General features: G+C 44.0%; 1 protein-coding gene across 3 annotated transcripts in view; it reads right to left on the bottom strand.

The window, feature by feature from the left end:
* The window catches only part of large1 (LARGE xylosyl- and glucuronyltransferase 1), an 86,815-nt gene that overhangs the window by 38,160 nt on the left and 36,298 nt on the right, over positions 1 to 12,357 (bottom strand). For all 3 annotated transcript variants that reach the window (XM_072673230.1, XM_072673231.1, XM_072673232.1), the window contains 2 exons: positions 10,994 to 11,117; positions 10,157 to 10,328 (listed from right to left, as the gene is read on the bottom strand). In XM_072673230.1, the coding sequence (XP_072529331.1) occupies positions 10,157 to 10,328; positions 10,994 to 11,117 (296 nt within the window). The remainder of the gene's footprint in view (positions 1 to 10,156; positions 10,329 to 10,993; positions 11,118 to 12,357) is intronic.

The raw sequence follows: 12,357 nt of genomic DNA, 5'->3' as shown, positions 1-12,357 counted from the left end.
GTTGGAAAACTGAATGAAACTTTGCTGTAAATGAAGCGTGAGTAGAAATGCCATTAGCGCTTCTGCCAGCCGTCCCAGAGTCGAGGCTTTCTGCCCAAAATGACGGCAGGACTGCCTCAGTTCACTAAGCTTTTGTGAGAGCCTGAATGTAGCTCGAAAAAAAAAGTGAGAGAGGAGGAAAGGGGGGGGCGGGGGGGTAAAAATAATCGCACAATAAAAAGAAAGAAAGAGGGAAGAGGAAAAGGAGGAAGGGAGGGAGGGAGAGGAAGAGACAGAGAGAGCTAATGTAAGTGAAGAAAGACTGCGAGGCAGTGAGCAGCAGGGACGGCCTGTGTGAAGGAAAGGCGCGAGAGAGAGAGAGAGAGAAAGAGAAAGAGAAAGGGAAAGAGTGCGCGAGCGTGACGCCGCATGATGAATCCTATTCATGAGGCGAGTTCATTCGGAACCCTGCCATTTTCCTGGAGACTCGGAGGCGGCGAGCTGTCTTTACTAGCCGGCTGAGAGAGGAGAGAGGAACTGAGAGATATGAAGAAGCCATGCTTTTCTCTCCCTCTGTGTGTGTGTGTGTGTGTGTGTGGGCTGAGGACAAACCTGCTTCACTCCCAGTGAGTTTGTGCACGATCTGCATGCACACACACACACACACACACACACACACACACACACACACACACACACACGCTGCACTACCACACATCATTCAGCTGCTGCCACTGCTGCCAGGGAGCCCGGACTAATGGTGAAAGGTTTGGGGGGGGGGGGGGGGGGGGGGGGGTTTGAGCAAACACCACACACTGCTTATAATGCACACAGGAATGCTCGGCTCCCGGGTGGGATCACGGAGCGAACCGCCTTTAACTTCGCCACAAAACGCAGACAAGCGCTGCAGCAAACACACAGCACAAAAGCACCCCAAAACATACGCTACATGTCCAAATGTTTGTGGACACCCCTTCTACTGAAAGCATTCAGCTACTTTTAAGCTGCACCCATTGCCGATACAATGACTGCCAGTAGAATACGACACTAACATGAACCTGTTGGCACCATGCTGCTGCCTAATGCCTGAGAAGTGGGCTAGAGGGGTTTAAGGACCCCCAGAATTGAGCTGTGGAGCAGTGGAGGAACTGTGATCTGTGGAATGATGGGTGGTGGTGCTTCATCCAGTACTTTTGGGAGGAGTTGGTGAGTTGGGGATGATAAGGTGGGGTGGTGATCATCATCATCCAACATCCGGACCTCACTAACTCAGCTCTTGTGGCAGAATGCAATCAAATCCTCACAGCAATGCTCCTCCTCCAATCCTGCTAAGTCTAGTAGAAAGCCACTGGAATGATGGTGGAGCTCTATCCAGTACTTTTGGGAGGAGTTGGTGAGATGGAGATGTGGTAAGGTGGGGATCGTCCAACGTCAACATCAGTCATGTGTGAGATGGTGGGAGATGGTGTGAGGCTGTGAGAGTGAGGCTGTGTCAGACAGTGTGAGGCTGTGAGACAGTGAGAGGCTGTGTGAGGCTGTTTGAGGCTGTGTGAGGCTGTGAGACAGTGAGAGGCTGTGTGAGGCTGTGAGGCTGTGTGAGGCTGTGTGAGGCTGTGAGACAGTGAGAGGCTGTGTGAGGCTGTGTGAGGCTGTGTGAGGCTGTGAGAGGCTGTGAGAGGCTGTGAGAGGCTGTGTGAGGCTGTGTGAGGCTGTGTGAGGCTGTGAGACAGTGAGAGGCTGTGTGAGGCTGTGAGGCTGTGTGAGGCTGTGAGACAGTGAGAGGCTGTGTGAGGCTGTGTGAGGCTGTGTGAGGCTGTGCGACTTGTGCGAGACAAGAAACGGCCTTGGAAACACTAGTGTCCTTTCTTAATTACAGTCTAATAGTTGGTCATTGTCCGGCCTTTTCACACAGAGTCGATCTGTATAGATTTACACCCAGAAATCTTCACCTCGCGTCCGCCGAAGTTTAGAGTTATTTGAACACGAGATTAAGGGAGGAGATGAAATGGAAATCATTAAGGGCTGACGAGGACGGAGGGTTTTTTTTTTTTGTGTGACTCAAAGCTACAGACGTGTGTGTGTGTGTGTGTGTGTGTGTGTGTGTGTGTGTGTGTGTGTGTGTGTGTGTGTGTGTGTGTGTGTGAGGGTTTGCTTGGAGGATTAAAGTGAATGTATAAAGTACAGGAGCAGGCATGAGCTCTGAGGAGATCGGCGAGTCAACAAATGTGTGTGTGTGTGTGTGTGTGTGTGTGAGTGTGAGTGTATTTTCTGAAGAACGGGACTTCATCCACAACCAGCAAGCTGACTGTCTGGCTCTTTTTGCTGATGGGCGGGACTTCATTTATAACCAGCAAGCTGACTGTCTGGCTCTTTTTGCTGATGGGCGGGACTTCATTTATAACCAGCAAGCTGACTGACTGGCTCTTTTTGCTAAAGGGCGGGACTTCATCCACAACCATCAAACTGACTGGCTCTTTTTGCTGATGGGCGGAACTTCATCCACAACCATCAAACTGACTGGCTCTTTTTGCTGATGGGCGGAACTTCATCCACAACCAGCAAGCTGACTGACTGGCTCTTTTTGCAGAAGGGAGGGACTTCATCCACAACCAGCAAGCTGACTGGCTCTTTTTGCTAAATGGTTAAACTTTGGCTTTTAATCCACGGTCCACATACGTCCAGGACCGTTTCTAGTTAGCATGAGAAAACTAGTATTATGGCAAAATGTGGCCTGAGATAAAGACCTAAAGTGAAATCTAAGAAGGCAGCACTGCAAGTGAAGGAGGTCATCACTGGGCTGGAAAAACAACAAAAGCATGCTAATTTGGTCGTCGAGTTTAGTCAATGAGTCGTAGCACCCTTATTCTACAATTACAAAAATCTACATTACAGAGACTCCCTCCTAAAAAAGTATATACTGAGGGTTTACGAGGGTTTAAGATTCAAACCACTGGTGAAGCCAGATTAGACCAGAGACGGACGAAAGCATCTAAAGCGGTCCAGGCTGATGGACTGTATCTGAGAATTCAATTTTTTTTTTAAGGCAACCTTCCTTCCCACTCACTGTCATGAATCAAGCTGCAGCACAGAAGGACTCCAATCCCCCTGTTGCTCTACAAGGTCACCCTGAGAAAGACAACTCCTGACAACCTGTAGCACCAACACTACTGCTGCACACTGACGATGCCTGGCTTCATATTTTACAACAGCAGCAGTGGATACAAGAGTGAGTGCAGCACAAACACTCCCATACAAATGAGCCACATCATCACTCAGCCAATCAAGCCTCTGCAGCCTCACCTACCCTGTAAAACAGGGGGACACACTTGGGGAAAACACACTTCCGCCTCACTGCGGGTCGCTGGGTTGAACACATGTACAGAAAGACAGCTGAGTGATCTTCATCTGTGCCTCGTCACGTGTTAGCGATTAAACCATGACTGCCACTGTTAATAATAGAAGCCTGCTGTCAGTGTGACTTAGTACTCCTCTGCCATTTCAGCCGTTATTCTCTGCCTATACACACACACACACACACACACACACACACACACACACACACACTTTTCTGCAAATCTCCACAATTATTATCACTGCTTTTTCCTCTACAATTAATTAGAGCAACATTATGTTGAATTTTTACCTTAAACCCGGGGAGTATAGCGCCTCTGTCGTTGCTAATCCGGGCCTGGCACGCTGCTAACTGCACTATGTCACTAGGTAAAGTGGGCTGGATAACCCGAATCATATTAGTGTAAATTCCTGTATTACGACTCTGCCGCCTCAGTCCACATGCTTCTCTACCTCCCAGTCACGGTTCTGTATGTCTCAGCTTGTCCACAAATACATGTGTACAGCATGTCCTTTAACAGTGGCTCAAAGTGCGAATTACACGCCCTGACTGTAGGGGGAGCCCAGGAGCAAGAAATGCCGATCTCCATAATGCCCACAAAGAGGTCAGAGCAAAAGGTCAGTCTTTGAAAAATGATGACACTAATGAACTCACTCTGGAGCAGATGAGCATGAACCTACTGGCACCATGCTGTCTAACGCCAGGTGTGGGCTAGAGGGGTTTAAAGCCCCCCAGCACTGAGCTGTGGAGCAGTGGAAGAACTGTGTTCTCTGGAGTGATGGATGGTGGAGCTCCATCCAGTACTTCTGGAGAGTTGGAGATGTGGTGGGGTGGTTTTTAATGCTAGAATTAGCAGCTCTGGGCTTGTAGGTGCTAAACTTCAGGCAAACGCCACCTCAAGATGTACTTGAGGAATACATTGGGGTCCACGCAGTACTTTAGTTATGGAGGTTTTGGGAAAGGCTTGTTAATTAACGAACATTTGGGACCCCCTTCCCCCAACACTAGCAATGCTCCCGACACTAGGAGGGCAAGGACGTAATACATCATAGCTCGGAGGAAAGTGGCAATCGCCATCTACCCACCTGGAGAGAGCTCGGCCAATTGTGCTCTCTCTGACTTCGGCAGCCGATGGCAAAGCCCCCCCAGCCTCCCATTGGTAGCGCATTAGACGGTTGGTGTGGTGCAACAGATAACACCACTACCTGCCACTGAGCTACCACACCATGTGGGAGACTGGGGTTCGATTCCCGGTCTGGGTGACTGTGCTGTGCTACACCAATAAGAGTCCTTGGGCAAGACTCCTAACACTACACTGACCCTCCTCTGTAATACAAGTAACCTTGTAAGTCGCTCTGGATAAGAGCGTCTGCTAAATGCCATGAATGTAAATGTAAATGTAATTAGACCGCTGAGCCACTCTGAGCCCAAATTACCGAAATTTTTACGAAATAGTCAAGAAAACTACTTTAAATACTTCTTACGAATGTTAACGGTCTCTAATGCTGCCGTTACAAAGTTTTTAGGAAACTCAGCCCAGGTAGGGAGTCACTGCTACCAGGTAACTGCTTGGATTTTACTCCAGCTCATGGTAGTTTCCTTCCACACAGCCGCTTAAATAAAAGATGATATAGTTTTCTTGCAATAATGAAATTTTGTTTTCAAAACAAAACTTTTAAAACGCTGCATGAAAACCAACATCCGCGCACAGAGCAATTACCTGAGAATTTTAGAGCTGCCTGACAAAACCGCTCCAATTTACTGTGCAGCGTTTACTGTACGTGGCCTCCAGTGCGTCTCTGGAGGAAAATGCACACTACGATAAAACCCATGAAAGGGATGTCAGCAGGAAATGCCTCGGCAGGAGGGCGGAAACAAAAAACTCCAGCAGTCAGCCAAATCCTAGCCCTCTTTCTCGACGAGCAATAAACCAAGACTAAAACTGTTATGATCTACTGTGGCCGACTTCGTTACAAACCTACAACAAGAAATCCTCTCGTCATTCAAAACTCTCCTCATTTCAATACCAGATTAAGGTGTTTGGGTGATATGGTCAAAATACTATATCACAATATTTGAAGTACTGCCAATAGATTAGAACTCTCTGGAGCAGGTAAACACTGACCTATTGGCACCATGCTGCCTAATGCCAGGCGTGGGCTTGAGGAGGGGTATATATATATATATATATATATATATATATATATATATATATATATATAAAGCCCCCCAGCATCGCTGAGCTGTGGAGCAGTGGAAGAACTGTGTTCAGCAATGATGGTGGTAGAGCTCCATCCAGTACTTTTGGGATGAGACCGGGAGTTGGGAAGTTGGGGATGATGAGGTAGGGTGGTGATCATCATCATCATCATCATCATTACCTAACTAACACTCTTGTTGCTGAATGCAATCAAATCCTCACAGCAATGCTCCTCCAAAATCTAGTAGACAGTTACTCCAACAAAACCTGCTTTAACAGTTTAGAGGAAACGATGAAAGAGCATGTGTCCCAATACTTTTGTCAATACAGTGCACTAACTAGTTACACATCAAAGAGCAATCGAAAATACTTCATAGCAGATTTTAATAAATGAAATAATAGACTGAAATGGGCAAATAAAAAGGGGCAAATACTTTTTCCCCACTGCTGTGATTCATTGAGATCGCTCACTCATCACAACCCACCCCCTCACGTCCACAAATATCGCTCAGCCCTTACTTTTAAATACCAAGTTAACATCCCAACCGTTTTTATTTGATGCTCAATCCCATAATACTTTGCAGTGAGCATCTCAGTCAGCCCCCATGCTGAGATCTGGCAGGAACATAGAGAGGCACTCTGCCGCCTGACTAAAGGGTGGGTGGAGAATGATGACCAGAAACCAGGCCTTCCAGGAGCCAGATGAGGGGGACAGTCAGTGCACACAGCTTTATGGGTGGGGAATGGAAGGGGGGGGCTGGATTAAAAAAAAATAATGCTCCTACTTCATGAGTACAGCAACTTTAAATGTTAACGAATGTGTGTAATTAAAAAAAAAAAAAGGGGGGGGGGCACTACTACCATAACCCTGTACCACAGAATTTGACTGCTTACACCACCTCACTGCGAGTGTGTGTTCTGCAGTGCTTGCTGTGAGGTTCAATAAGTACAGCAAGAGATGCATTTATACAGGAAAAAAGACAGTGAGGCTCCTTTCAAACCGAAAGCTAAAAGTTCTCTCACATTTGCCCCTCCCTCCTTTTTTTTTGATCCGATCCGTTTTATGATCCATTACGCGACTAATAGTTACTGTATGTTAATATATACAGTGTGTCACAGAACAGCTCACAGAACACAGATTTCCAGCCAACATGCTCAAGCAGGGCTCGGATGGGAGGAACGTGGGCTAGGTGGGTTCCACGTGGGTTCCAGGTGGGCCTCTGAATGGGTCGGAGTTGTGTTGTTACTGGGACCCAGTTGGGCTTCCCAAATGAGCTCCATTATTACAGCTCACTCTAATCTGACACGGGTCCCATCCAGGCCCCACGTGCAGTGTACAACCCAGATAAGGCCCATGCTTAACGCTTCCTGGTCCCATCACTGACCCTGGTGGTCATTCTGTGGACTAAAACATTTAGTCTGCATTGACCCAATTTTTATTTATTTATTTATTTATTTAGGGGTACCCAAACTTCTGCATGTTACTGTACTCATTTGTTATGTGCATCTGTCAACATACCTGCATATTAGGTAGCAAGTGAACAGTCAGTTCTTGAAGGTGATGTAAAAATGGTCAAGTGTAAGAATCTGAGACACTTCAAGAACCAGACTGTGAGGTTCTAGACAATGACTGGGTCATCAGAACATCTCCAAACCATCAGGCATCAGGTCTTGTGGGGTGTTCCCGGTATGCAGTACCGGTCAGTACCTACTAAAAGTGCTCCAAGGAAGGACAACAGGTGACCCGGCGACAGGGTCATGGGCACTCAACGGTCCCTGATGCTCATGGAGGCCCCGCCCACCTCACAGCTTACAGGACTTATTAAAGGATCTGCTGCTAACGTTAGTTAGTCTCGGTGCCACAGATACCACAGCAGGACGCCTTCAGAGGTCTTGTGGAGTCCCCTTAAATGCCTTAAATTGTGCACAGGCCTTGGCATTCCTGCCACAGATAGCATCAAATTTACAAACCCCAATACCGAACCCTGTGGGACTGCCGATGAGGACAGCCACTGGCTCACATGCTTTATGTAAATATAGGGGGCGCTCCAATTTACAAACCACATGTCCATTTACATTTAGAGCATTTAGCTGATGCTCTTATCCAGAGCGACTTACAAGGTTACTCGTATTACAGATGTGGGCCAATGTAGGGTTAGGAGTCTTGCCCAAGGACTCTTATTGGTATAGCGCAGCACAGTCACCCAGACCGGGAATTGAACCCCAGGTGTGATAGCTCACTGGCAGGTAGTGGTGTTATCTGTTGCGCCACACCAACCATGAGGACGCTGCATGCTGGAGCTCGTTTCTATGCACAAGGGCTCTTTATTTATCGTGAAATCTCGTAGATCTTTGTGCGCACTCCAATTCGTGCTGGTTACTGATAATTAAGGGCCAGAGTGAATAAGCTGTAACTGCAGGAGAAGCAGTTCAGCCGTTCTCATGATAAACAATTTGTTGTTTTTGGCACACCTGCTAAAAACCTGCACTGAAACGAGCAGCCATTCTTTGTGGGGATGAGCAGTTACCATTACCAACGTACCCTGCACTGAAGATGCCCTTCACAGCGCCATCAAGCGCATTGTCTGTCTAAGCGGAGATGTTCGCCTGTAATGCAGCAGGTGTAGAACTAATGAAGCGCATTAATGAAGCATCTTTTGTGATCAGCTCGCTGTCGAGGAGCGTGCACAGCACCCGTTTCCTCATTATTTAGACGCTCTTATCAAACCCAGCCGGCACCAAAGCTACTGTTGATTGTGCCGTAGCTGCTTTGACTGATTTTGAACTATAAAAAGCCTTAAAAGATTGGGCATCTTGTTGTTTCCGGGCTGATCACTGATCAAAGATGAGGAATAATGATGGAGCAGCCGCACGGGGAATAAAACTGTAAAAGAAGAAGCTCGAAACTCGGGGTTCTCACTGCTTCTAGAGAAAACCAGCCAATTTCCAGAACCTTTCCAGGACGTTTTGTTGTGGCTTCAGTACACGCTGATAAATAACGGTGCTTTGAATAGCTGAGGGATGCCATGGTAGATCCACTGTGTTGGCAATGGAGATTGTGGAGAACCTTTACACATTCCCAACCAGTCAGCAGACATGGGTTCCTCCAAGCAGCCTCCTAGCACCTGTGATGCTCCCAAAGCAGGTAGCTAGGGTTTCCTCTAGGTCGTAATGTAGTAAAGAAATGACAGTTAACAGAAACCACAGAGGTCTTGGAAACCCGGAAAACATGCTAGTAGGATTTCTACTAAACACCTTGAGAACAATTTAGCAGACTCTGGAGGTACATTGGCAGTACCACTGTTCTACTGTGCAGCGACACCTGCACTAAGACGCCGTACATTAGTTAAATGGCAGCTATCTAGAAAAGAAGCCAAGATTGGAAAGCAAAACTCCACATGCTTGACAGATTTTCCAGGACATTTCCGGGACATAGGAAAAGCTCTAGCCTCAGGGTTCCCACGGTTCCAGGCCTGTTTTTTTTTTTTTTAGGAGTGAATGGAAGGAAATGAAGATGGTGCTTTAAATGGTTCTTTGAGGGATGCCTCAAAAGCAATGGCAGAAATGGCAGTTAACAGGAACACTGGAGATCAAACTTTCTCAGAGAACTAGACAACTGCTGGTAGGATTCCTAAAAAGACAAATGTACCCCAGTTTGATTGTACAACACCTTCCGGATGATGAGCGGACTAATCTGGAGTGGAGGTGCGCTGTTCTACTAATACAACCTCCAGCAGTTAAATGGCGGTTATCTATAAGCCAAAGAAGCCAAGCTGGAAAGCAAGGCTCTACACTTCCAGGTTTGACAGACTTTCCAGGACGTGTGGGAACCCTGCTCATATCTCAAATTAAAAAGTAAAAACTGAACCTGAGAAACTTGAGACCACCGACAGCCTGACTGTAAAGTTGTGTATAATGATGGGAGCAACAGATAAAGAGAACATCTGCAAAATAATAAAAGCAGTGCTGCACGATATTCAGAAACACTGACACTGCAATACATTTTTTCTTCTGCAGTATTAAATAAATAAATACACCAGGTTTTGCCAAAAATTCACAGTCGGGACTGAAGCACTCCTTATAACTCTGAGGGAGTTTTTCCCTGCCACGGTCAACTTTGGTTTGCTCACATGGGTTCAGGGTTGCAGCAGTAGGCCGGATTCAGGGGTTTCCATGGTATGAAAAGTGCTTGTTTTTGCAATTTCACAGTAGAAGAAAATAAATAAATAAAAATAATCGAATATTATTCTCATATATATATATAAACATAAACTTAATTTCTATAGGAACCAACATAAAACAATTTTTTTATTGTACTAAAAAGATAATATTATTTCACCAACTTCCACCAGAACCCAATGATCCAGAATGCCATGGTATTAATAATGCACTCGGAGCTAAATAATGATATTGGTATTTAATGTGTGTCTAGTAAATCTGCAGAGTGTCAATTTATCACCAAAAAAAAAAAAAAAAGCTGCAGCATGACGTGTTTGATCTAATTAGCCCTCAGGGGCATTGCCCGTCTTGCGATGCACACATTGCGACGGCGATGCTGAAGCCATATGCTCCTAAATGCAGCCCTAAATAAAAGCACATTAAAGCACATTACACAAACGCACTACCTTTGAACTTGTGAAAGACCGCCCACAGCTCAGCGATGTCCGTGGCGAAAGTGATGTCAGTGTCCAGGACGATGACTTTCTGCAGGTCAGAAGGCAGCGTCTTGGTCAGAACCAGCTTCATCAGGCCGTAGATACCGGAGTAGTGCTTGTTGGGGATCCACGACACCTCAGACTAACACAGTAAAGAATGTCAGTGTGAAGAATTAACACATTTAATTCTGTACATTTTAATTCTGTAAAATGTACATAAACAGATTATATATTCAAATATTATATATTATTATAAAAGGTTTCTTGTATTTTAGCTTTCGTAACAGTTAAATGAGTTTTTTTACAGAAACAGTTGTAATTTAATTCATGAGACAGACTGTATGTCTATTACTGTCTGATGTACTAAAAAAATACTTTCTTTTAAAGAACAAAGTTTTATTTTTAACACATATTAGGATACCTCATATAACATTTATTTATTTATTTATTTATTTATTTGTTTGTTTGAAAAAAGAGGAAATAAAAATAAGAGGAAATGAGGAAAAAATAAAAAAATAAAAACCTGGACAAGGAAAAACTGATCACATATGAAAATATTCTTTACTATGACTCAGAACTTAATAAAAATTCCAAGTTCCAAAAAACAAGTGTCAAAAAGTCAAACATGGAAAAACAAAGGAAATAAATGTGGAAATAAACAAGCTCCGTTCTGATTGGTTGCCTTAAATCAATTCTCATTCTAAACACAGTCTGGACTGAAGCACTCATTATAACTCTGAGGGAGTTTTTCATAAAGCCCTTTCATAAAGGACATCAGCGTATCCACGTGATACCAACAGGCCTCACCTTCAGTTCATCAGCATCGTAGAAGTCCACCCGGACGGCCGGCACCATCCATGTGTTGAAGAGGGAGGCCAGGATCTGCTGGGCGATGGAGTCTGTGATGAAGTGGAAGTGGAGGGGGTTCCGCCTGTCATACAAATAAATAAATAAATAAATAAATAAATAAATAGGGAACACAGAACCACAACGAAAAAAAGCCTTATATCTGCTACCTGCCCCAAACCAGCTACTTACTCCCTCCATCCCCAGCATCTGCAACACTCCACACCTTCCAGCGCTCATCCTGATGTTCCAACACATGGATATATGATGTGGCTGATTCAGAATATCTATGACCTTTACTCCTGCTGAGCTTTTCAGTGATTAACCACGGGCTAATGTGCTGTTAAAGTGACGTCATACCAGTTATTAGTCATTTAGAAGTACTTCTGACCAGAGGAGGATGGGGAACTCACTTGGGTTTAGGGTTGCAGCAGTAGAACGGATTCAGGGTTTTCCTCGGTATGAAAAAGCTTATTTTTCCAATTTTCCAGTAGAAGAAAAATAAATAAATTAAACTTAAATTTGATTATGGCGAATTTATAACATAAAAAAACATTTTATTCTTTTTTGATGCGTAATAAAGACCTCTTATACCCTTTATTTATTTATTTATTACGAATGGAGACTCATGTGTCATGTTTTATGAGTTCTCTGAAAATCTCTTCATATTCAAACTAAACATATCGTAACTAAAATCTCCCTAAATGAATTGATATCGAGTTGAATCGAATTGATTTGAATCAGAAATTGAATTGAATTGGGACAGTGTTGATGGCCAGCCTTAAATGTACTAATCATGTATTGATCAATACATACTGATTATGTATGAGAATATTATTCACTATCAGTTAAAACTGAAATAAAGTGTCAAAAATTGATAATACATAAATCACACCGTGGGCATTTGCTTATTACTGGTATTGAAGAAAATTAAAAAAGAGAGGACAATTTCTTACCATTTTGTTTTAAAAAGCAAATAATAAATCAATTATTGGAGAAAATAATCAGCAGATTAATCTATAAATAGAAAATAAAAATTAAAATAATCATTAGCTGGATACAAAATAGCTTAAAAGTGCTCAATCTCAGCTTTCTTATTTATTCTATGCACTTCTAAATTATATATATATATAATATTTCCATTGAACCATTTCTTAAGCTCTAAATATAATGAAGGGTTTGTTTAACCAAAAACTTCTTAATTCCTTTAAGGATCACTGCGACTACTACTACTACTAATAATAATAATAATAATAATAATAATATAAGTAATAATAATATTCGAAGAAGTGCAAAATATAACACAGATCAGCCATAACATTAGC

This window comes from Salminus brasiliensis, chromosome 2, assembly GCF_030463535.1.
Source record: "Salminus brasiliensis chromosome 2, fSalBra1.hap2, whole genome shotgun sequence".
In the NCBI taxonomy this organism is placed as follows: domain Eukaryota; kingdom Metazoa; phylum Chordata; class Actinopteri; order Characiformes; family Bryconidae; genus Salminus; species Salminus brasiliensis.
The sequence above is the reverse complement of the archived record's forward strand: the minus strand, read 5'-3'. Positions and strand labels throughout refer to the sequence as shown.